At 30.8% G+C, this 26,614-nt stretch overlaps 2 protein-coding genes across 2 annotated transcripts; one reads left to right on the top strand and one right to left on the bottom strand.

Moving 5' to 3' along the window:
• The first annotated feature begins 2,009 nt into the window (after positions 1 to 2,009).
• LOC118035441 (U-box domain-containing protein 14) lies at positions 2,010 to 3,946 on the top strand. Its single transcript, XM_035041011.2, has 2 exons — positions 2,010 to 3,131; positions 3,688 to 3,946. Exons 1-2 carry the CDS (start codon positions 2,151 to 2,153, stop codon positions 3,760 to 3,762), a joined length of 1,056 nt encoding a protein of 351 aa, XP_034896902.2. The 5' UTR covers positions 2,010 to 2,150; the 3' UTR covers positions 3,763 to 3,946.
• A 7,959-nt stretch (positions 3,947 to 11,905) lies between these two features.
• LOC118036782 (probable strigolactone esterase DAD2) lies at positions 11,906 to 13,335 on the bottom strand. The gene is made up of 2 exons (XM_035042609.2): positions 12,780 to 13,335; positions 11,906 to 12,600 (listed from the first exon to the last, which is right to left on the bottom strand). Exons 1-2 carry the CDS (start codon positions 13,148 to 13,150, stop codon positions 12,171 to 12,173), a joined length of 801 nt encoding a protein of 266 aa, XP_034898500.1. The 5' UTR covers positions 13,151 to 13,335; the 3' UTR covers positions 11,906 to 12,170.
• Positions 13,336 to 26,614: the final 13,279 nt, after the last annotated feature.

Raw genomic sequence — 26,614 nt, forward strand, 5'->3', positions numbered from 1 at the left:
GAAAGCTCGAGCGGTTAACGGAAGAATTTTCCTGAAGTGCTTCTCTAAGTCGGCATCGCAACAAACAATCAACAGCACCCAAATACCTAGACGAGCCCTGTTAACAGTGCTCACTGCACCATAATAGTGACTAATAATTAATACTAACATTAATATTAAAGTTAATACTGCCCCTCATCGACCACTTTTCATTAAAAAAAAAAAAAAAATGAAGGTGGGACCTCCTGGGCACCAAGTCGTTGGGGGGTATAAAATCACTTCTTGAATAATTAAGATGAATTATTTTGTTTAAAATGATGTGATTATAATTTTAATTTTTTTAATTCTATAAAGGTCACCCAGTCATGCCAATTCTTTTTAATCATCTAAGTTTAATCATATTAATATATAAAATAGTTTACAATAAAATTTAATCAAAATTAAAATAACAACCACCGCATACAACTTCCACCTTCAACGAGCCCTCTTATTTTTTTCCTCGTCGCCGATAAGATTTTGTCCATCAGCCATTGTGAGGTCTAAATAACAACAACGACATCCACTGACCACGAAAGAAGTTAAAGAAGCTGTTCTAGCAGTTTGGTTTTTCAATTCAATTTCTTGAATTGTTGTTCAGATTATTTTGTTTGTAAATAAAGGTACTTGGACTTGTATTCTCAGACTGTTGTATATGCAAGTATTAATTAATTGTTGTAAATGGAATTCAGGAAGATTTTCCCTCTTTATTTCAGGATGAGTCAGAAGTTCGAGAAATTGATAAGGATGTCTAACTGGGTGATTATGTTAGTTTGTAAGATTAGGCACGTGACTCTAGTTATTGGGTGCATCAAACTCTTAAGTTACTCTTGGCACAATGCTTTAAGATGGATAGCTATGTTTGATGTTCTTAGTATAAACTTGTTTCATGTCTTTTTATCTCTTCGATAAATATTTATGTTTTTAATGAAAACTTGTTAACATAAATAAATCTGTTGTATTTTTAAACTAGGACGAATCTTTACTTAAACTATGTATTTTAATACATTTGAACTGTGTAATAAAAAATTATCTTTGATCTTATAATTTGTATTTTTAATATGAGATTATATTATATTTTATGTATCATGTGTCAAAAATATGTTATTGATAAATTTGCACTGGATCATAAAATTAAACCACCAAGCCATATTTAATTGTCAAGAAACATAGAACTATTTTACTTCATTTATTTATTGTAGAATAATATTTTTATTTTCTTTTCAATTTAGTTCTATATATAATCTTTTTGTATTCAAGTTAAACCTATTCTTTTATATTATTGTAATCATGCAGGATCAATAAAACCCTAGCATCTCTATCTTTTATTTTTGTAATTCCCTTTATTTTTTTGAATTGTTTCATGTGGTATCAAAATATGATTTTATAGAAGGAGGTTTTATCTCAAATACAACTTTCCAGATTCAGCTCTAGTATAACTTCAAGGAGATATTTATTAAGTTTATACAATTTGGTATCTTATTTTATTTTTTTTTGCATTATGAATTTTTTTGTTTATTAATAATAATTACTGAAAAAGATGATTCGTTTCTATTTATGAATACAAAGTTAGATTTAATTTTTATTTTAAAAATAAATAAATCAAATTTTTTTATTAAAAAACTAAAATTAGTTCAAACCAACCTATTCAGTTTAAATTTTTTAATAATTTTTTTAATTTAATTAATTTTTTAATTTTTTTTCTCACCCCCAACCAGTAAACCCCGCACTAGGTGCTAAAGAAGAACAACCAAACAAAACACTCAAAGTCAGCTCGACGTCCGAGAGCTTTATTATTCACCCAAAAAAACCGTCCGAAGAGCTTTATCGGAAAGCGAGCCTTCCATGCACGCGTTTAAAGAGTGATCTTTTGCACGTGCTCGGAGCTGACTAGGATTTGGTGTGGTCAAAAGTGTGCACGTGTCAGCCCACCTTCCAAGGACGCCCTCCCGTTTGTCCAGGTGTTAGCATCTCTTCCACGCTCACAAGTTATAACCTTCCCTCGTCTCTTGACCACCATAGCCCTCTCCACCGTCCCCAGACAAACCCCAGCCACCACTAACCCAACCCAACCCAAATATCCATTTCGGACCCATTCCCAATCCAACCCGAATTTATATACCAGAATTACAGCTATGGAGAAGGAGAATTCTGGGAGTTTCAAGTATACGGGGAAGAGCTTTAGTAAATTGAGTGTTAATGACGATTCCTCAGCTTTCAGTGACTGTAACAGCGACAGATCAGGGGAGTTCCAAACGGCGTCGTCTCAAAATCGACGGTTCTTACTAGCCTGTGCAGCGGAGAATCCCGATGATCTAATTCGCCAACTGGTATCGGATCTCGAGTCCTGTTCGATTGACGAGCAAAAACAAGCAGCCATGGAGATCAGACTCCTCTCCAAGAACAAACCAGAGGATCGCCTCAAAATCGCTAAAGCTGGTGCAATTAAGCCCTTAATTTCGCTAATTTCATCGTCTGATTCTCAGCTTCAAGAGTACGGTGTCACTGCGATTTTGAATCTATCACTCTGCGACGAGAATAAAGAATTGATAGCTTCATCAGGCGCGATAAAACCATTAGTTAGGGCTCTGAGAACCGGTACATCGACGGCGAAAGAAAACGCTGCTTGCGCTCTACTTCGTTTATCACAAATGGAAGAGAATAAAGTCGCAATCGGCCGGTCAGGAGCTATTCCATTGCTAGTAAACCTCCTCGAAACCGGTGCATTTCGAGGGAAAAAAGACGCAGCAACTGCTCTATATTCGTTATGTTCGGCCAAGGAAAATAAAATCAGGGCCGTCCAAGCTGGGATAATGAAACCACTAGTGGAATTAATGGCTGATTTCGGGTCTAACATGGTGGATAAGTCAGCGTTCGTTTTGAGCCTGTTGATTACGGTTCCTGAAGCTAAAACCGCTGTTGTTGAAGAAGCAGGGATTCCAGTTCTGTTAGAAATTATTGAAGTCGGGTCGCAGAGGCAAAAGGAGATCGCGGTGTCGATATTGTTGCAGATTTGTGAAGATAATCTAGTGTTTCGAGCTATGGTGGCTCGAGAAGGAGCGATTCCGGCTTTGGTGGCTTTGACACAATCCGGCACCAATCGCGCCAGGCAGAAGGTGAGCCTAATTCTAAATTTCCGGTTGTTCAAGACCTCATGTCTGCTGCAACTGACGTGGCATGCTTGTTTTAGGAATCAATGTCGTTTTGTTGGTTATGTTTCTGAAGGTGGTACATCATAAGTTTGCCACGTCAGTCACTTCTTTAATTTCACTCTCCTTTTTAGAAAATGAAATTGGTTTTTATTTTCTCCTCGCTTACTTTTTTTTTACATTTATCTTAAAATATTTAACTTTATTAGTTTGTTTATGTAGTTATTAGATCTGGTTTAGGTATTCGAATTAACTTTAAAACAATATTATATCAGATTTTTAATTAAAATAATATTATTTTGGATAAAAAATTAAAAAAATGGAAGTTAACCCCATAATTAATTTCATGTTGTTAATAGAGTAGTGAAATTCTATTAATTATTTTATTGAGTTTATTTAAAAAAACACAAAGAATAGAGAAAATATTAAATAATTAATTAATGTCTGTCATTGTCTTTATTTTTCTCTTTGCATTATTGTTGATGGGTTTTGGTGTCGGTTTGTGCTGGATGATTATGGACAGGCGGAGACATTGATCGATCTTCTACGGCAACCGAGATCCAGTAACGCCGCCGCTGCCAGAACGTCAGATGTGTGAGGATGAGGGTCGCAACCACACGCCCATGTGTAATCATACGATCAAAAAATGCATAGTTTAAAAAAAAAAAAAAAAAAAACTGTAAATATCTTTGTTACTCAGAGCTTGTAAAAAGTGTGATTAGTGGTCTGGGTCTGGTTACAGACCCGGGTTTTCCTTTGCGGATTTTAATATTGTTGTTTGATCTTCTGTGTCTCACCTAATTTATCATTGAATGGGTTGGATAATTTTTTTTTATAATATAATAAAATATATTTAGGTTGTGAAGAAATATTTGATAGTATTATTAAATTTGATGAAGTAGATTAATACTAAAATTTCTTGATTTGATTTTTTATTTAGCTTATATTCAAAATTAAATAATATAAGAATTAACTAGATATAATTTAATATGAATAGAGATAAAACTGAAATTTTTTATATTTATTTGATATTAAAATTAATTTATATGAAAGTTGTTCTAAGACGATTTAATTAACTAATAAAAAAATTAGAGAATTAAATTAAGAAAAAATATTATAAAATGAGCAATTATCAACTTAAATTTAAAATTAAACTCTGTGTAAGTTATTTGATTAGTTTAAAAGTAATTTTTTAAAAATAAAAGTTAAACATTAAGTTATCCCGAACTGAAAATAACCTAAAAATTTATTTTAAAAAAATCAAATAAAAATCAAATTGATGAGAAAAAAAAAATGAAATCATCGAAAGAAAAAGGGGGGGGGGTATGAACTGAACAAAATAAAATAACAATCCATAGTTGCATGTCGAGAGGGGAGAGTTACAGGAACTTTCGAAGAGTCGTTGGTGCTTCCTATTGAACCATTCCACGAGGAACTCGTGGACGAGAGTCGTAAAGAAGCTTATGTTCAAATAAAAGTTGATTTTGGATTATCAAATCATCATGCGTGTGAATCTTCTATATATTTCTAAGAGGATATAATCACTATATCTAATGAATTTAAATTAAATGATTATAATTTAATATATACGATGAAGATCGAATTAATGTAAATACTTGGATATTTTACCTTCATCTTCTAATTTAAATAATAAAATTTAAAGCGTAATTCATCCTATTTGTTTAAAGATATAAAAAATATTAAAATCCTTAAGACATCTTTTTGTTTGTTGAACGGCGAGCATCGAGTCTTTAGTTATGATCACGTTAGTCACGGTGTCTTTATCTGGGTCCCACATTCGATGCCTTGATGGCTACTACTCTAACATCTTGTTTTTTCTTTTCTGAATTTTCTAATAACCATCATTTCTTTCTTTAAATTCTTCCGAGTGAATGTTACTCTTTTGAACTGGACACTTTTCCGGTTCATCAAGCTTCCTGTTTATTGGTTGGTGCTAGGCGTAACCAGTGCCTCATTTAGAAAGTTTATTTTACCCTTGTGTCGCCCGATCTAGCTTGAAATTATGTTTTTTAAAAATATATTAAAATACTTTTTAATCTTAGCTTTAATTTCAAAAGCATAAAAATATTAATTTAATATTTGTTCAAACTAAATACAATTAAAAATATATTAAAATAATATTTTTTTCAATTCAAAATCAACAAATCAAGAACACTTTTAAAATAATTATTTTAACATTCTTTCCAAACAAAGAATAATTTGAAAAACATGAATTACCACAATGCAGGTGGACAATTAGTGGTGGTTCAAATAAAAAAAAAAAATTTTTTTTTTTGAAACACAGTTTCGTAGACAAACGGACGCGAGCTTGAGGTGAAGCTTGATTTGTTCAACAGATAAGAAAACTAGAGGTGCCTCGGGCTATATTCTCAACTGAGAGATTTGTCCAACTCGAGAGGTTCAATTTTCCTTGCTGATGTCGACGCTTGAACTGACGTAGACCGGGAAAATGGAGGGATTACCGGAGTCAACAATGGATGTTATCGTTTTCTTTTCTCGGCTGGTTTCATGGCAGCTTTCGCTATTTGTATAATATTGTTCCAGTAGATATTTAATGGGGTAGTGGAAAGCAACAGTGGCAGTCAAGTCACCCTAGTGGGTTCGTTGCATCAGCTGAACCAGTTTTAAAACTTTTAATTGCGTTAGCTCGGCTAACCAGTGCTCGGGCCATCACCAGACCCCAGTCAGAAATTCAATTTTTAATGTTAAGTGGAAGAGCATATTGTTCAGGTTTCATTTTTTTATTTGCAGTTCACTGTCGAAGGAACGATCTCTGCTGCTCGATTAGGGAGGTTCTCGACTCTATGTAATATATAAATTATGAACCAATGGGTGGAAGTAAGATACGTGTCTTGGTTGGTTGATAAGGACCTTGTCAAGGGAAATAAAACAAATTTATACCACTTTTTTCTGTTAATTTATTCAAAGAAGTTGATCTATATCAAGAAGCTGACCTATTGACATGACTAAACCATGGATAAAGTATATCATTAAAAGATTTCATATGTGGTAAACTCTACATCCTACAAGAGCAACTTGGTACCTAACCGCGTCCTGTGATACAAAGGACCACTTGGAAATTGATCAAGTCTAAATTTGAATCATGAAATTAAAGAATTTTTGGCTGAATATATTTGTGGTTTTTTTAAAAAAATATTTTTTATTTTAAAATATATTAAAATAATATATTTTTTATATTTTTAATATAATTTTTGAGATCATCCAATCAAAATAATCCAAAAAATATAAAAAATTTTATTTTAGCAAAAAAACAAAATTAATTTTTTTAAGAACACGGTTTGCATCTCATTCCCAAACGGCTTCATTCGAGTGAATCTAATTTTTTTAAAAATATAAATAATGTTATGAAATCCTAAGAAAATCTAAAGAATTCAAGAAAAAAAACTTATATATTAAATATTTGATTAATTTATTTGTTGTGACAATCTAATTTAATTTTTCTAGTGTAGTTACTTAATGGTTGATACATAATAAATACATAATATCAATGTTACGAGACCTATATATATTATAAATATCCATGACTTAATAGATAGGATGAATCAAAGGACCAGACCTACACATGTGTGTAGGCCTATATATATGTTTATATACAAGGTCTAGTAATTCATACGCTTGATTGAACTAAAGATGTTATGTTATCACTTGGTTTTTGATCCTTTTAAATAAGAATGCTGGTAAAAATAAAACATGTTAATCCATTATAATATTGTTTTAAGATTTTTAAAAACAAATAAAGCACTATAATTTAAACAAATCAAACATTCTAAACAAAAACAAAAATAGAGAGGAAGTAGGGAGTAATGATACATAATTAAGTGAAATAAAAAGATGGACAAAAAAAAAAGGGTGAGAGGAAGAAGAAAGAAAGAACGAGAATCAAACACATAAACGAGTAAATAAATAAATATATAAATATCCAGGATACTTGTATTTTTTCACGCTTTCTTTTTATTTTCTTTCATCAACCATGGCCTGATGCTCTATATCGATGGACAATATCCATGATCAACCCGGTTCAGGGCACTGAGTCCGGACTCATGGCGCCGAGAACATGCTCATAGCGTTAGGAACATGTCAATTGGTGAAGGGAACAGTTGCTATGTGACAAGACCTTGAGTGTCAATTGAAATGCTAAAAGGAGATTTATTTAAATCCCATACTCGTAGTTGACAATACTGAAATCATATTTTTAAAGCTCACTTGAATTAATTTATAGAATTTTTTTATATATTATTTTTAAATTAAGTCAATGATTGAGAATTAAATTTTAATCGATTCAAGTCTAAATTGCAAGTCAATCTTTTTTATTTTTTCAGATCAAATATATATTTATATATATTTTTTTTTAACTCGAACCAATTTATATTTTATATTAATAAATCATTGGCTAAAATGTTGAGGAGGAAGTGTATGCAATAAATACGACAACGTGCCAGAATGTTAAAGCATGCCATCAGTGATCAAAACAAGTCATGGATAGCAGGAGGCTGTAGGGCCACGATCAAAACTACATTTATTTTGTTACTCAGCTAATTTATCATCATTCAATGCACTACGATAAGACAAGTCATTAATGAAAGACAGAGAATAAGTTAATTCAGGCAAGAAAAAAAAATATTTATCTGTAATTAAAAATCTCCAAATCACCCTTTTCAAATGCACTTCTAGTTTTACAAATGGAGAGTATTTTAAAATAATAATTTAATTGTGATTAAAAAACTAATACGAACTCCAAACTACAATCAAATGCCAAAACACAAGAACTTAATATCAGGTTTTCAAAATAAAATATTAACTAATTATTTTGTTAAAAATAAAGGGATCAATTAACGATTCTCCAGGGGCGAAGGGAAGAGAGCAGATATGAACCTTTGGATTTCTTTTCCTTATAAAACGTGTTTTTTTTTTTTCCAGGTAAAGTTTCGGAAGACCAACGAAGATCATTTTGACCATCACGGGGTTCCAGTTTTTGAGCCACCCTAAGATTTGGTGTGGTTTTAGGGTCCATGAGAAGTTGAGAACCGGGCTGCCGATAATTTGAAACTTCCTCCTTCTTCGAGGCCATTGGATATCTTCTCATCAACACTACTTCCTTCCCTAATAAGCAAAAAGGCCCACTCATCCTGTTTCGTGTTTAAATTGGGCTACCCCGGCGGCATAATAACGGCCCCTCGTACTTGAAGACAGCTGGTTCAATTTTCATGTGTTTTAAAATAATATTTTTTTAAAAATTTATTTTTCATATTACCATATTAAAAAAACTAAAAATATTAATTTTAAACTATAAAATTAAAATTTTAATGAAAAACATATTAAAATCCACTCTCAAATACTTCCAAAAACTACGTTTTGGAAAGAGGTCAGAAAATGGAGAGAATAGTACTCAAGTAATCAAAAGGATGGAGACTGTTTTTTTTTTAAGAAAATATTTTTCAGAAGAGGGTTAAAAAATAATTTTAATTAAAAAGGAAAAGAATAGATAAGGCATATTAAATGTTAGGATGAACAAGGTGTAAGAAATGAGTTATAGTTCCGAGAAAGAAATAAAAAAATAAAAACCTTTATCCTTAAAAATCTCCCCCCCCTCGCGCTCAAGGTTAAAAAAATAATCTCCCTGGGTTTAGATCTTGATCCCTTTACTGTTTTTCTTTTTTCACCACACAAACTAAAATTGTTATTATTATTTTTTTAATTAAAACCCATTAATTCCATACCAAATATGTTCATGGTTGAGTTTGATTGGTATCCTCCAGAAGAGACAGAAGAGAAACATGCATTGGTTGATGGGATAAAGACAAATTAAATTGTAAAATTAAATCCAGAACAACAAGAAGATGTTATCTAAATCATAATCTCATGATGGGAAAGATATCACAGCCACTTGAAGTTAATATTCTATAAATTCTCGAATATGTTTCCATAACCTAAGGTTCATGAACGATGAGTGATTTTACATTTTGTCACAGAAAATAAGTGAAGTTGTATCGTAGTGATTAGAGGTGAGTTAAAAAAAAATTAAAAAATTGATTAAATTGAAAAAATCATAAAAAAATAACTGAAAAAACCGAGTTATAAAAAAAAATGATTGAACTAATTAGAATTTTTGAAAACATCGACTAGCTCGGTTTATAAGCTGAAACTGAAAAAACTAAACCGAATCGAACTCAAACCGAAAAAAAATCAAACCAAACCAAGTCAGAACAGAAAAAACTGGAAAAATTGAGCCAAAACTCTTTTTTTTTTTTAACTAAATTAAAATCAATTGGTTTGAATTGGTTTCAGTTTAATTTTGATATATTTTTTAAAAATTTTAATTAATTTTTTTTTTATATAAAAATTCAAATCAAATAAAATATAATCAGTTGCAAATATGAGTGGATTTCTATTTGTTCCAAATTCAGCAACGAAGTCGTGGTAGCTTCAAGTATACACAAGTGCACTAGAACCGTTAATGACTTAATTAGTTTTAGTTATTCGAATCCTCAAAAGCCGAAACATAGCAATAGTACTAATTAATTAGAGCCTGTTGGGCTCTCTTTTATTCAAAACAAATTAAATAATTAGTTAGAGGACGAGCAAGGAATCAATCCACGAGACAAAAGGAAGAGGTTGAGGGATTAGTAAAGCTGTCAGACATGACCGGAATACTAATTCAGAAAAGGATTCGGCTATTAGATAATGATGATGATACTAATCTCATATCAGAACAAAGGTCTTGTCGCTTATAAACATAAAAGACATCTCTTTTTTGAAGAAGGGTTTTTTAAAAGGATAAAATAATCTATATATTAATATATGTGGTTCCGTGATAATATATACTTTCGTCAATAAAAACGTCAATCATACACCATTATCCAAACTCTTAAAGATTCATGATGGTGTTACTTATCTTATATTCACCAAGAAAAAATCCTATAATTATTTATAAATATAAAAATCTTAATATTTACTAAAAAAAATTTACATAATAGTTAATTTCAGAACCCATAAAAATTAACTGAGATACACATAAATTGATTCAGATACTTCATCAATAATAAAAAAATCTCAACATTCAAGAAAATATCTTATTAAAACAATAAAAATTACTATATAATTCTAATAGAACGATATCTTTTAAGAGATCTACGTATAATGTAGGGCTTGAATGGACGTCATCATATTATATTTTTATTAAAATGATATTTTTTTTTTTATTAGCGAAATTTTATTTGATGAATGTCTTGTCCAATCAACTTTGTTAGTTACGTGTGCCGCATGACACACCCAGTTAATTACAAACGCTCATTAAAAATCCAATTAAAATTAAATTATGAGCTTTGAATTTTCCGAATCAGCATGTCGAGTTACTCCAACTTTAACAATTATGACTGCGAGACAGGAATAAGTTACCATCTGCTAAAGTTCAAGAAAGCAAAAAATGCTGGAATGCTTTTTCCACGCCTGGCGTACTATCGTTGTTTGCGTGCATGTTCCATGCTTTCCGTTTTTTTACTCTCGCTTTTCTTTTACTTGGAAAATTCTGTGTGAAAATCTATCAATTTTTTCTTTTAAATATTAAATTATATTTGTTATAGAAATAAAGTAATATACCTCAAGGACATAACAAACCCTTAAAACTTATAAAAACCATTTTTTATAAGTTTTTTAATAATTTCAGTTATTTTTTGACAAACATAAATAGACATATTAAAATATTTATAGAGAAAAATAATACTATTTCATATCAATATGTTTGTATAATTTAAAAGTCAACCCTTCAAATACATTTATATATACAAGCTATTTTATAAAAATTTCCTTTTCATTTGATATTTTTATAGTGTCTTATAATAAACTCTAGGAATTATTTTCGGATGTTGTCGAGATGGAATACGTAAGGGATTGCGAGGCTAATAAAGCTGGGAAAGCTTTTTAGGTTTCTTTTAACAGGGAAAGAAAGAGAGCACTCGCAAGCCATTCTTTTAACGTCCTGCAAAATTGATTTTTCATGGTTAGGTATTGAGATGCTTGTCCTTTAAAATCATTTTTTTCCTCTTTTTAACTCACTGATTGGAGCCTTCCGATCTCAAATAGACAGGTAGAGCTGTTATGGATCGAGGACGTGACCTTTGAATTAGCTCCTGCTCGAATGACACTCCTCGGGGAAAAAATTGCCAAAAAGGAAGGACAAATCCACACGTCAAGAACCCATAAAGAAATAAGATTTATAGCAACGGATTGCTCGGAAGATCATATAAATTAAATGCAAGTCATAGTTGTAAGATTTCGGTTTCAAAAACAGACACGGAGAAGAATTTGGATTCTTAGATCAACTCTCATGTCACAGGAAGGCTGGTTGTGTTTTTTTTTATTATTAAAATAACAGTGTTTTTTTTCTTGATATTTATTTAATAAGATTTGACGGGGTCAACAAAAACACTCGAATCGTAAATTAATAATTAATTAATTGGAGTTAAAATCTTGTTTATTCAACTCTATTTCAAATTTATCAAATGATCGACCAGCCAAATCAAATCAAAGAGCATAACAATTATACTTGCTAAGGACAAGTCAAGTGGCGGGTCATGCATAATTTGGATCTTGGCCATCAAACACTGAATTGATACCCTCAAAAAAGATGCACACACATATCAGCGGCGATTTTTCTTGCTCGAGGAGCGAAAAATCAAAACCTGGAAAATCTAGAGCACCCAAAGTAGAAGCATTAATTGCATCTCATTAATTTCTTTCCACTTGCTTGCGTCCGATTCAAAGATGAAAGGCAAGAGAAACAACAAGAAAAGAGGAAGAGAAAGAAGCATACATCATCACGTGACTATCACGTGGCTAATCTTATCCTTTTCTTAAGAATCTCAGGACTACTGTCCACAAATTATTCATCAGATGCCACCATTTTACCCCACTCTAGCTGCTGTGAGCCTAGATATCGCCCCCGACCCACGCACAAGAAAAAACCACTCATCGGGAAAGGGCTCGCTTGATGGCCGGTGCCAACATAGCCGGTGCACTTAGATGGGGCAAATGCCCTTCAGTACTTAACGTTACCACAGTATTTTCGCCACCCAAATGGTTCTTCAAGTACTCGGCCACTGATGCTGGGACAGATACATCCTTAGATGTCTGGATTATACAGCATGGTGCTTTGACTAGGCCTAGTATCCCTCTTAGATCACTGTTAAAAACGGTCCTTGACACAAATAGTGTTATATCTGGTCTCATATTGAAAAGGGTCCGAGTAAATTCTCTGACAGCAAGGGGTACATCAGCTCCAACTGCTAATGGTGCAAAACCATTGACCCAAGCCTCATAATTAGCCTCCATTGCTTGAAAAACAGACTCAATTTCCTCTTGCTCAAATCCTCCATGGTAATCTTCGTCATTCAGAAACCTGATTGCGTAAAATGTCAAGAAAAAACTTGGGTCAGTAAACCGATTTCTCAGCTAAATCTAAATAAACCACCGATTGATCGCACAGGCACACACAACAATACCAAGTCAATGTTTAAAGATTAAAAAAGAACACAGCTTTTTTGGGTAAATGCAAAATTGGGTGTATGAAGCTTTTACCTTGGTGATGCTCCGATGAGAATCAGCTTGATGAAGAGCTCCGGACGCCTAATGGATGCCAGTATACCGATCATAGCAGAAACAGAGTGTCCCACATAAAAGCAACGGTCAACGCCAAGAGCGTCAAGAATGTTGAGCAAGTCATCAACATAAGCTTCAAGATTGGTGCATCGTCTAAAATTGAAATGATCAGGATTGACACTACCAGCGCATACAAGATCAAAGAGGATTACACGATAGTATGGTGTGAAAAAGGGGAGAATGCGTTGCCAAGCGGATTGGTCAGTGCCAACCCCATGGGCAAACACCAGAACTTTGTCACCCTCGCCTTGAACACGGACATTGAGAGCGTCTAGGATGAGGCTACTCATTTATGAAAGAGCGAGGTGATAAAATGGGGTTTCGAGGAAGCGAGACTACGTCTCTGATAGAGTGAAAGATGCTATTGGAGATAGGGAGGGAGAGGCCACTCTCTTCTGTGGCGAGCACATGAATGAAGGTCAAGGAGTGGGGCTGCGCAGGCGTAGGTGTGCCGGGTGGTGTTGGTTTGCAAGCATGGATAAGTGCTATTTATATAGCTACGTGGACCGTACATGTTAGGACACAAAATATAGGATAGTGTTGCGAGTCATTTTATTTGGAACAGATCTTGAGCGATCCACCCATGGATTGGTACGGTTGTCACAAACTCTTAGCTACAATTTTGAGATTATCATTTGAAAGAAATTGTTTTTCTTAATTTATTATATTTATATAAAATATGTGCTTTTAAAACTACTTCAGAGCAAATCGGTCCCACGAATCATGAACTGGAGATTTGCTCTGAACTGAGTTTTAAAAAAAAATGACTAGGAGTTTTTTCGTTATCAATACGACCGATCAAAATTTAATTATTTTTTAAAATAAAATAGAAATGATATTATTTTAATTTAAAAAAATCTTAAAATAACGATTTTTTATTACTCTGTGCAAACTGTTGATTTTTAGAATGGATTATGAACAGAAGAATTTAATAAGTTTGGTTATAATTTTTTTTATTAAAATGAATGTTCGGATCAATATAAATTCTAAAGTTAATGATTATATAAATTTTTATTAAATATAAGTTTATGTAACTTCGAATAAGTGATTTTTAAAAAATAAATTCAAAGAGAATTGTTATATAAACACACAATGAAATATTATTAGGGAACACAACTGAGAATCATTACATATATGGGCTTGTGCCCCTGATTCGAGGTGTGCCTGTAATGTTACTGGGGCAAGCGCAAAGGGGGTGAACTCCCTGATGGCATTGTTGTCATCCTTGCACCATATCCTTTAAAGGAAGAATAATATATGCAGATTATATTACCCTCAAGGACCCCCCATTTTCAATCCATCTGCTTCTTTGATTTGACAATGGACAAAAACTGAAATGCCCATAGTGCTGTTGCCATTGTTCCCACTATATTATTGGCCGTCATATGGTGCGAGTTTTATTAATGTTTCTAGTCATTATAATGTTTTTTCTAATAAAATATAAAATTTAACTAGCATGATTTGATATTTTTGGTGAGTCTGGAAGCAATACGAATAATAACAATGAAAATATAGTTTGATATAAAATAAATATTAAGATAATTTTTTTATATAAATATTGATATGATAATTTATTAGATCAATTTAGATTAATTTTGGTTAACATGTTATTTTTAAAATAATAAAATTAAAAAATTAATTAAATAAAGGTAAAAAAACTCGAGTCAATCATGTTAACTTATTAAATTTTCAATTCGAGTCATAATCCTCAAATAATCTCATTAAAAAAATAAACTAAAAAAAAATATTATGAAAGTTCAATTTTTTAAATAAATATAAATATTAAAATATAAAATAAATAAAAAATACTATTTTAAATAAATTTTTTATTACAATTTCTTTTTTTTTTTTTTTTTTAAATTTGACATTTGTAATTTTTTTTTTTTTAAAATTGCTTTCCGGGTAAACATTTGCCTTATTTTTATAAAAGAAATTTTTCAGGCGAGATTTGTCACATCATTATTTTTTTGCTATTTGAACCAAAGATTGATTTAATGAGCTAAATTTTTTTTAATTTTTTTTTATTTTGGTCTCATTCAACCTTTTAACTTGTAAGATTTGTTTCTCATTATTTTAATAAGCTTGAGAAAAATAAAATATTAATATTATTATTTTCCCATAACATAACCAAACAAAATGTTTTCCAACTCATTTTTCATTACACTACCAAATATCGAAAAATACTTTCTCGGAATTCACTTTTCAAAAGAAAACTACTTTCCAGCAAACAAACAGAGCCTTAATTGTATCAAGATAGTTGTTTATTCAAAATAACAAGTTACTATATTATTTAATTGCGCTACAGTTGTGGATGAGATAAATCTTTTTTAACTTAAAAAGATATTTAAGTGCTGTTAATATTTTTGTAATAAAAAAATTATGTGAAGATTGATCTAATGTAATTCAGTATTTTTAGTAGATCTAAAGACAATCTAGATGGCCAGTGAAAATGTAGTCCGATTTAAAATAAATATTTAAGATGGGATTTTTTAAATAAACACTGAAATGAAAATGCATTTGATCAATTCGGGTCAATCCGAGTTAACTTTTCAATCTGCATGTTGAGTCATAAAAACATAATAACCCTATAAAAAATAAACAAAAACAAATTATGAAGCTGAATATCTTAGAAAACTAAATGTTGAAATTAAATTAAAAAATGACCTCAATAAATGACACGAGTCAACATGTCAAACTTGTTATTCAAGTCACAAGATCGAGATAACTTTGTAAGAATAAAATTGAAACAAATTATGAAACATAATTCTCAATCAGTTTAATATTAAAAGATAAAATTAAAAAAAAAAAACTCGAATAAACCAGAGTTAACTTGCCGAACTCGTGATCCATGTCATGAGATGTGGATAACCTTATAAAAAAAAAATCAAAACAAATTATTAAGCTTAATTTGTAATCAACTCAATATTGAATGATAAAATTAATAAAAAAAAATCAATTAAAAAAAAAAAAAAAAAATTAATTAAGTTAACTTGTTAAACTCACGGCCTGAGTTATTAACCTAAGATAAGATAATACTATTAAAAATAAATTTGTAAAAAGAGAAAGAGCTCGATCTCCAATAATTATAACGTAGAATGATATTAAAATAAAACAAAGAAATTAATTTACAAAATACTATTATAGGAAATAATTTTTTTAGAAGTGGCACAGTAACTTTTCCTTCTATTTTAGGTTTTTTTTTGTTGATATTTATTGTTACATGCTGGTATGTTAGCTTCGAGTTTTTAAATATATTGGGTGAGAGTTAATCAATTTGCTTACAAGTACCAACGTTTTATATTCTAAAAATCATGGAATATTTATGGAATTGAGATACCCTTTAAAATTGTAATTGTATATTATTTCTTGGTATTGACAAAACAAGATTTTATTAGTTTATTTTTTATTAAAAAATATTGGATTAAAATAAATTTATAGGTATAATTTTTTTAAAACACAAACTTTTTATAGTAAAGACTTGTCAAGTCTGACACTAGCTAGATCCAATTATGATTGGGATAATAATGTGTCATGCTTTGATCATGTTGGATGTGACCAATGTTAGACCCAATCATGGTTGACAAGCCCCATGTATGATAAGCTTTGTGCTAAGCAAACCCAAATACAAAAAGGCTTGACGGTGTATTAGCCCATATATATTGGATATGATACTATTTAAATCTAAGAAATGATTAAGTCTAATATTATAAATTCTATATATTTTTATAGAAAATCATGAAGAAATTATTTCTCATCGAATAGATTTAATTAAAAATATCTATATTTTACCAAGATCGTTAAATATACTAAAGTTTTTTAAAGGTAGCCTTGTCACTATACTATAGCTAAATATAATAAGTGAAATAAACCTCGCAATACGACTGTAAATATCAAATATCAAAAAAACCTCTCCTCCATAATTTTTTATTTTATATATATTAGGTACAAGTCATTTTAAAATATCAAATTCAAGATACCAACCATTTTGATTAAAAATAAATAAATAAAATTACTATAATCAATTTATCAATAGAGTATTCGACACGTAAACTTTAATTCTAGAATACTTGGATTTTTGCCATATAGCAGTAGAGCCTGCGCCAGCAATCAATATCATAGTCATCTGTATTATTCATTATCAATAATGCAAGTTGGAAGACGAGACGAGGGAAGGACCATAATAGTGCTGCTGATGTTAGTGGTGACGACAAAAGAAAGACAAAATTATATCAAACACAATCCTAAAGCAGGATGCTGCATAATTGCTTATCAGTTAAATGTACTCCATGCAGCCCAGGAGGTGAAGGCAGGAATCAGTCGTTTCTTCTAGATTTCTTTTTGTTGATCATGAGATTGTGCAAAGTGCCTCATAGTAAAGCTGGGCGTGAACGTTTCAAACAGGAGATCTCCTGTGAATTTGAAGGCAGCAGGGGCATGATCTACAAGAATCCGATTCAATGGGGTAGCCTTCATCCAGAAAATGCACTGCGTGGCCCCTCTTTTTCTTGTTTCCGCATCCAGCTCATCGGCCACAGAAGTAACTACCCCACACTTCTTTTGAAAACCTCCCCTTCCCTGACAGAGATTTGGCTATGTGAAGCACAGATATCATGAACATATAGCAGGTTTTCTTGACTGCGTAGCTTTCGTTTTTACCATGATTAGCCTGCCACAGCTCAAGAACCACACATGTGCCTTCGTCCCAGCACGTTTTCCGTTTCTAATGTTCTTGATAGCTACCTAGCATGAGGGGTTTCTGTACAGAAGAGACAAAGAGCATGCAACTATAAGTAATTGATGCGAGAAACAGTTCTGTCGACAGATTTGATCGTAACTATTGGCATACACGAGCACACCACGCGACCAGGAAAATCCCAAGGCATAATCCACTGAAATGCTTTATCAGATCATATAATCTTTTGTAGCTCTGCAATCTTATCTCCTCATAAAGTCAAATATAATGTAATTATTTAAGAAATAATGATAGGGATCTGCAAAGACATGTGTGCCATTGATTAGTGTCATTTCCAGATGCTTTTAATGCTCACATTTAATCTCTCTATGCACATTCCCCCTATTTTTGCCTTCATTTCTGGCTATATAGATCCTTGATTACATGGGAAGGGGACCATAGAAGTGAAGTGACCCGCGAGATGAAGGGATAAGGGTAACAATCAAAACAGCGTGAGCCCATCTTTTGTCATCGAGGCAGGCTAGGCTAGAACAGTAGGCTCAGGCTTCCAAGCTCCATGACATGGGATATAATCTGCGAGGACAGACCGACAGAGTGAGAAAGTTGCAGATAAACCTATGGAGCTAATTGGGTCCCCAAATCCCAGCAGAGGCATATTGGCCAACAATGACGTTGAGAGAGAGGGAGGGAGGGAGGGAGGGAGGGAGATAGAGCGAGAGTAGGTGCAGAATGAGTTATATGTTCATGGATCGTACAACACTGTGGAAGTCAGTTTCCATGAAGTCTGTAACGGGTTGGATGGGTCATTGTGCTTATCTTATCTAATACCTTTTCCATTCTTCCTCCTATTCTCATACCTTGTCTGTGTTATTATATAGAATTAGTCATTCCGCCGGCGCTTTGCTGTGTATTGGATTTTTTTTTTAGATTTTTAAAAAATATTGGTTATAAAATATTTGATTATTAATCAATTCAATCTAAAAATTTATCAATTTAACTTTTTGTTTGACTTAAATTTCAAATTAAACCATATAAAAACTAATCTAAATTGAATTATTCAATTAAATAAATCTAAAGACAATTTGGATGATCAATAATACAATTTTTTTAAAAAAATTTAAGATGATAATTTTTTTAATTTTAAGACAATGTCAGATTTGATCGATTTCAGCCACCCAACAACCTGGGTCATTAACTTTAATATGTTTAATAACTTTATTATTTTTATTTACTTTTATGATAATATTAAACACTTTCAAAATCAAGCATCAACCCTAAAAAAACTTTCATTTGAAATCGTGATAACCCTATAAAAAGTAAAAAAATTAAACTATGAATTCAATTTCTTGACAAATCTAATATGGGATAAGAATGAAATAAATAATATCATGTTTGACAAATAAACCCACTAAACCTGTGAATTAGCTAACCCAAATCAACATGTCAAACTTGTAAACCAGGTAATGGATTTCATTGGAATTAATAATTTTTTTTTCTAAACTATTATTTATTTAACTATATAATAACAAAAATAGACGATCATAAAAAATCGAGCGTTAAACCAATACTGTGATTTTTTTTTAAGACTATGATAACCTCATAAAAAATAAAATGAAATAAATAATAAAACTTAATTCTCAATCAGTCTAACATCAATCGATGAAAATGAAAAAAATAAATTTATAAAAAAAGTTAAACATGTCATACACGTCAATAGACCCATGAACTTTCTAAAACTTAATAACATGTTTTTTTTTAAAACTATTTTATTAACTATATGATAAAAAAATAAACAATCATATAATCGAGCTCAATTAGAAGAAAAAAAGGTACCTCGTTAAATCCGCAAATAAAGGCAATCAAGGTTATCTTGCTAAACTCGCAAACCGGGTTATTGACTCCTTCAAAGTTTAATAATCGAGTTTTTTTTAATATTTTTTTTTAATTAATTTTTTTTAAAAAATAGACCATATATTGATACTGAGATTTATTTTTTAATACCAACTTGATGTTGTGATATTTTTTTGATACTGTAGTAACCATATAAAGATAAATCAAAATAAATTATTTATTTTAAATCCCCATAAATATATTATATAAAAACTAAATTAAAAAAAATCAAAATGCAAAAAAAAAAAAAAAACTGTAGTAATGGACCTTTTGGCGGATGTGCAATTAATGTTCTGCATACGGCATGTAAAATCAATTAGATGTCGTGAAGAAACATGTTCTGGAATTGAGCCTGTGGCTTATGTGGTCGCGCTCAGTTCTTCTCTTGTTAAGGCACTGTTGTAATATCGGACTCCGGATTGACCAAGGACCCGGATCCAGGAACTAAACCGGTTTTGGCTAAAGAAATGACGGAGGAATGAAAACAATTGGCCGAGTAGGTCGAAAAATTGAATTAATCAGTTGATGTGGGCATGATTTTGTCAAAACCATGTTCTCAAACTATTAATTAATTTTTTTTTCTGATTTTTTTTGGTCTAGATAATGTTACTTTGATTATTTAAATAAAATATAATTTTTAGATTGAACCTTTCAATGACCAGTGATATAAATCTTATCTTGAATCTTTCTTTAATTGAGTTTTCCAACTTGTAGTTCAACGGGATGTAATTATTTAATGAATAACGACGTGGATATGAAAAAAAAAAAAGCAATCACTTTTGTTTTATTGTCAAATGAGCTATTTGTGTATTTCATAATTTTTTGAAAAAAAAATTAATTTGCTTGAAATAAATTTTTATATCGTTTTGATATGTTAATGTCAAGAATAATTTTTTAAAAAATAAAAAATATATTATTTTTATGCATTTTAAAGCAAAAAACATTTTTAAAAACAATTGCTACCATATTCTTAAACACACCCCAAAACTCATATATCTCTCGTGTTAATCAATGTCATTTTAAGATGTTTTATACTGTATTAAGTGACTGTTTTAAAATGCGGCAGATTTTATTTTTTAAAATATTTTTTACTTAAAAAATATTAAATTAGAATTTGAAGTTATTTTTGTCACAAAATTTAAATTTAAATCAAAGTTATTTATAACTAACCATATTTATAATTTTTAAAATTCAAAAGTTACAAACTAATTTTTGTTTGTTGTGTTGATTAGTGTGTTATGATATTCATACACAAATTAATTAGTATTAAATTTTAAAAAATTGTTAGCATATGCAAAACACATATCAGCGTGTAAGGGGTGTCCTCACATTTTAATCATTGTGCTGTTTGGTAATGGAACCTCCCTTTCCGCTATCTTTTTAGACATGTCACAGTGTTTTTTTTTTTTCTAGTACAGCACATGTCATTGAATAGTGGAAAGTTTGTCGGCTTTCCTTTCGTTTTTCCTTCTTTTCTACCTCCACCCATAAATTGCATATTGTTCTTCTTAGTTTTTTATATATTTACTTCAATCCCTTTTCTTTTAATTTTTAATTTTTATCCTTGATTGTTTTGTAAAAAAATTTATTTCTTTTCATTTTTAACCTTCAATTCAAATTCATATATATTATATTCGTAAATTTAGTCATTACCCCTTAACCCAAGTTTATATTGTGTTATTATTTTCAGTTTGATCCTTATTCTTTTATTTTTTTCTGTTAAAGTTGTTTTTATTTTAAATTCAACACTTCAATAAAAAAATCATGTTTCTTTTTATTTTTTTTAGTTTTGTACTTGACTTTGTAAAAAAAAAATATTTATTTTAAATTTATTCCACATCTTCCAATAGCTTGGATTGAATTTGTAGTAAGTACATTGGCATCTGGTTGATGGTACCTCTATATCCTATAATTTCACATTTGTTTTTTTAATCTTACTTTGATTAACTTTGCTTGACATATATTTAGAATATTTTATATTTTAATGAAAATTAGCCATGAAAAAAATGGCGTATAACTTTACGAGGATAGAGATCGACAAAGGGGATTGAAACCTCCCTCCCGTTGAAATGAAAACAGTATAATAGCGTTCAATGAAAAATACATCATCCGCTTCCATGAATCTCCATTATCATCTCCAACGAGCATGAGCAGAGGCTTGAACTCAAGCCACGCCCCTTTCCGAGCCAGGTCGTGCGCAGTTGCATGCGCCATCGTATTTCAAGAGAAGTGCTTTAGCCCATTGCCTCGGTGTTCCCAAACCGAACATCTAATCAACTTTACAACTGCCTAATGTACGGAAAGACTTTGAAAACCAGTTTTAGGTCGAAAGAGAGGTTTTGTTGGATTCCATGTCACTGGAAAAGGGAAGCAACTACTGTCCAAAGAGAGGTTTTTGTTGGATTCCTTACACATCGCTGGAATAGGGGAGCACCCAACGTCTCTCGTTGTGATTCGCTTGGGCCGGTTCGGGAACTTATGTCTTTTCAAGATGTTTTAAAATTGTGTTTTATTTTGAAAAAAAAAAGAAGAAGAAATTGATTTTTTTTTCTTACGTTTCTAATCTGTTTATGTTGAAATTTTAGTAAAAATATATATAAAAATTTATTTTAATAGAAAAATACTTTTAAAAAAACATCATATGTCACAATATCAAACGCTCCCTGTTTATATAATGTGGTGTGATGTAATCTATATTTTTATTTTAAATATATATTTAAAAATATTTAATTAATTAACACCTAATCTAGTTAAAAACTATTTCTTATAACCATGGTTTTTAAAAAAAAAACTATGAGTCATTTTCTTGAATCGATTTGTTGAATCTATCAAGACCTACCTCAATGCAAAATACACACTTGCATCATTACGCGGGAGATTATTACAATTTACAAGTGAATTTCGACATAATCATTTCAGGGCATGTACAGACTACACACACTATCTTCTATCATCCTCTTCTTTTGCAATATCTCTTCTTTTCCATTGCAGAGATATATATATTAAAATAAAGAGAGTCTAAATTTCTCTTTTCTAAGCACGCGTGTTGATTCTTTTATGCCACTCCAACTATGGGTTCCTACCATAGAAGGTGACTTTTAGTGTTTTACCTTCAACCTTCAATGATTTGATGTCCATGGATAAGTTGAATCTATACAATGTGTTTTCTGCCTCGTAGGAGATTTGGGTGCGGGTGCATTGATAGTGGGTCTTGTGTTGATCATGAGAAACAATAATTTGTGCTGATGGAGTACTTTCTTTGCAAGAGATTTGGAAATTTGTTTCGAGAAACACGAGAGTAGTTTTCCCTAAACCTTGGACGTCTTTACATGCTTACTATTGTTGTCACTTTGTGGTGGCCTGTCCCAGGGCAGAAGAGAACTGGCGTACGTGTACTGGAATCTAAGACATAAATAAATAAAAACACAATAAAACCATATTTTAATATTGTAGGTTTTCGGTGTGTACAAAATAGTAATGATCGATGGATCGAAAATTTTGTGGAGATATTGATTTTGTTTTGATGTGTGCTTAAACACCTGTAACGCAGACTCTTTTAATTTATGCAGATGGAAACAGTTGCTCGAGGAAGATGCATAACATAGCATGCATGTAATTGTAGGTGTATAAGTTGTTTAGCAAGAACAAAGTATAACAAGAATAATATAAAAATATGAAGAAAATATTGAACAAGAGATAAAGCACAAATATATAAAGTGCTTGCTTGTAGAGCTATATATAGAATTTTAAATAAAAAAACAAGACAAAAAATAATTTAATTTAAATTATTATTGACATTTATTAAATTAATTTGTTACAGGAAGCGATGTAGAATTAATCTAAAATCAATTAGAATTGAATATTGATCAGTTATTAAACTTGCATGATCAATAATATAAGAAATCTAATGAAACCAGATTAATTAATGGTTAATTAAAATTAATCCTTAAAATTCATAGAATAAATAAATCCCACGAGATACAAGAAAAAATTGACCAATCAAATTCACATTCACGATGGTAGAACACAGTATGCATGTAATTGTAGGGAAATTGCTTAGTAATAACAAACTGTAATCAAGAATAATATAAAAACATGAAGAAAATATTAAATAAAAGATAAGTATATATAAATATATAAAGTTCTTAGTTGTAGAATTATAGAATTTTAAATAATAAACAATGATAAGAAATAAAGTTGTTGAGAATTATACATTTGTCCTTAAAAGCTAAATTGCCTTTTAATAGGTGCAAACGGTTTTAGTACAATGTATATTTCGAGTTCTCAACAACAATATTTCTAAAGTATATACTTTCTATGAACAGAAGGTCTTGCCCTAATTTTATTTTCATAACATAACAACAAAACCTAAGACTAGAGAAATAAGAGCACAACATCAAGTAAGGCAAATAATTTTTTTTTTACATTTATTTGTATATTTTCTACTCCTATTTCTAAGAAGGAGCTCCCTCTACTCTTGTTTATACAGAAAGCTTGCAATGTAGAATTAATTTGAAATTAATTAGAATTGATTGTTCTTGCTTACACGGAAAGCTTGCAATGTAAAATTAATTATAATTGACTATTGATTATTTATTAAAATAAATGAACTCTTAGAATTTATAAAAATAAATAAATCCCACAGGATACAAGAAAAAAACTAAGAATTCACATTCACGATGTTAGGTAACATATAAACACCACATAAGAATTATTATTTTCCAACACCAATTCCAAGAGAGCTGTGTGTGATTAGATTGGCCTTCCACGCGTGCGTTCATCTTATATAAACTTTAATTCATGCATTTCCTTTGGTGGGGATTCCATTAATTATCATCTTCTTCCTGTTGGTAACTGTTCTGTCGGCTCTATTACATTATCATCTTGTTATCTTGTTTCTACACCTGTCAAAGTGCTGGAAAATCCTGTCTTAATTGCTTTTTCAACCAGTACAGGATCTTCATGGATCCTCCTGTAAGTAGTAGCTTGTGCGTGCACAGACAAGCTTCAGCTGGGTTGTGGTAAACTGTTCATCAAAAAGCTTGATTAGGTTGAGTGTAGAGATGGTAATCTAATACCAGCTTTGATGGATACTGTTCGAATAAACATTGATGGAATGAGGTTTTTTTAACAGTCATGTTACAAGTTAGAGGCGGAGCAAGGAAATCTCTTTAAGGGTAGCTAACATCACGAGGAAGAAAATTTCAAATGATTAAAACTTAAATTTTACTAGTTTTGATTTTAAAATTTAAAATTGTTCTTCTATATGGGGATAATATTCATATTGTTTTTTTTTCTTTTTTTAGGGGCTCGAGCCCTTGTTAACCCGTCTTCACCCCTGCTATTAGTTAATAAGTAATAAATAAGATATTAATATTGTTAAATTCGACTTATTTATATATGTCTTGTGTGTATATTATTATTTTATTTTATATTAAATAATAGATAATATCCAGATAATAAATATTTATATAAATAGATGGAATCTAACAAGTAAGATATATAAATATATAAAAAAAATTATCTCTAAATAATGTATAAAGTATAAATTTAATAAAAATTGAGCCCCCGGATTACCATGATCATCCCTTCACCAGAGGGACCCTTTTTAGAGATCGTTTGGTAGTGAGTTTAATTCTGTGTTTGCCAAAATTTTGAATTTTTTTTTTTGTTAAAATTGAGTTCGGTCTGTATTTTTTGGATCGTTTTAATGTGCTGATGTTAAAAATAATTTTTAAAAAATAAAAAAAACATTATTAGCATGTATTTCGACATGAAAAGCTATTTGAAAAGCAACCACTACTACACTGCCAAACGCACTTTTAATGTTCTTGCAAGGACTCTGAGATTGACAAAAAACAATGAGTGCTTTAATGGTGGGTTTGTGTTGACTGGAAGTTAGAACCTGGGCTCCTCGGAGTCGCGCATGAGAAAAGCCTTTTTAACTTTCCAGGGTGTGTCTGGTGTCATGGCTTCGGTCCAGATGATCACGACTGTAGACATGGGCTAGACTAGCTAGTTTTGAACTTAAACTTGGAGTCCCAAAGTTGGAGTCCCAAGTCCACAAAGGCCGAGTTCGTCAAGTTTCTTTGGGATAAGCTGTAGCCCAATCTTGGAATAGTGGGTGTTTATTATTGTATTGTAAATATAGTTATAAAACCCAGCCCAATCAAGATAATTCTGGTTAAACTATACTTTTGCATCTCCATATTTTAAATAAAAAAAAAGCAAAAAAACGTTTTCACTTGGCATTCTTAATTTAAAAGTTTTCTAATATTATCCCTGTCATTTTCAACGCTAAACATGACCATTTAATAGCTGATGAAAATCCAATGGCAGATTCATTTCTTGAAAGCGAAAGTCTAAATACATATGCTTTATTCCAAGGCGAAAGCTAACGTATTTATTACGTTAAGTGATAGAGGAGATAGTGGAATCCTGGAAAGAAAAAAAGTTGGATGGTCCGTAAAGAAATATTAAAACAAGTGAAAGCGTGGGTCCTTGCACAATGTTTCTACGAATTTAGAATATTTTATGATTTTTATGAAAAAAATAATAAAAACATCAAATCAAATTAACTTTGTGTTTGTTTCTTTATTATTTACCACGAAGGGGTGAAAATGAAACTTCCTGGATATTACAGGATTATTATTAGAAACATTCAAAATGTTTTTTATGAAAAAAATAATAAAAACATCAAGTCAAGTTAACTTTGTGTTTGTTTTTCTTTATTACTAGTTACATGACCCGCGCGATACCGCGGGTTAATTTATTTTTACTTAAAAAATATTAAAAAAAAATTAAGGTCGAAAAGTGTTACGTCTTTCTGTAAAGTTATACCCAGGAGTTTTGGGTTTGGCTGCAACACCTAACCTAAGAGTAATATTTATAATATTAATAATAACATTAAATTTGCATGACTCAAGTTTAAGTCGGTCTGACTGCAATACCGAACCCAATAGCCTTGGATGTGGGTCTGACTGCAAGATCATGTCATAAAAGTATAATAATCAAATAGATTAATTAAAAAGAAAAAAATAAAGAAAAAAAATAACATGAAGAAAAAAACTAACGAGGAAAAATATATATATTTTTTGAATTAACTAGGTTGACCCATCAAATCTTGGATTCGTGCCGCGAAAGTTTGATAACTAAATAGGAAAAAATAAAT

Source organism: Populus alba, chromosome 14 (assembly GCF_005239225.2).
Source record: "Populus alba chromosome 14, ASM523922v2, whole genome shotgun sequence".
Taxonomy (NCBI): Eukaryota; Viridiplantae; Streptophyta; class Magnoliopsida; order Malpighiales; family Salicaceae; genus Populus; species Populus alba.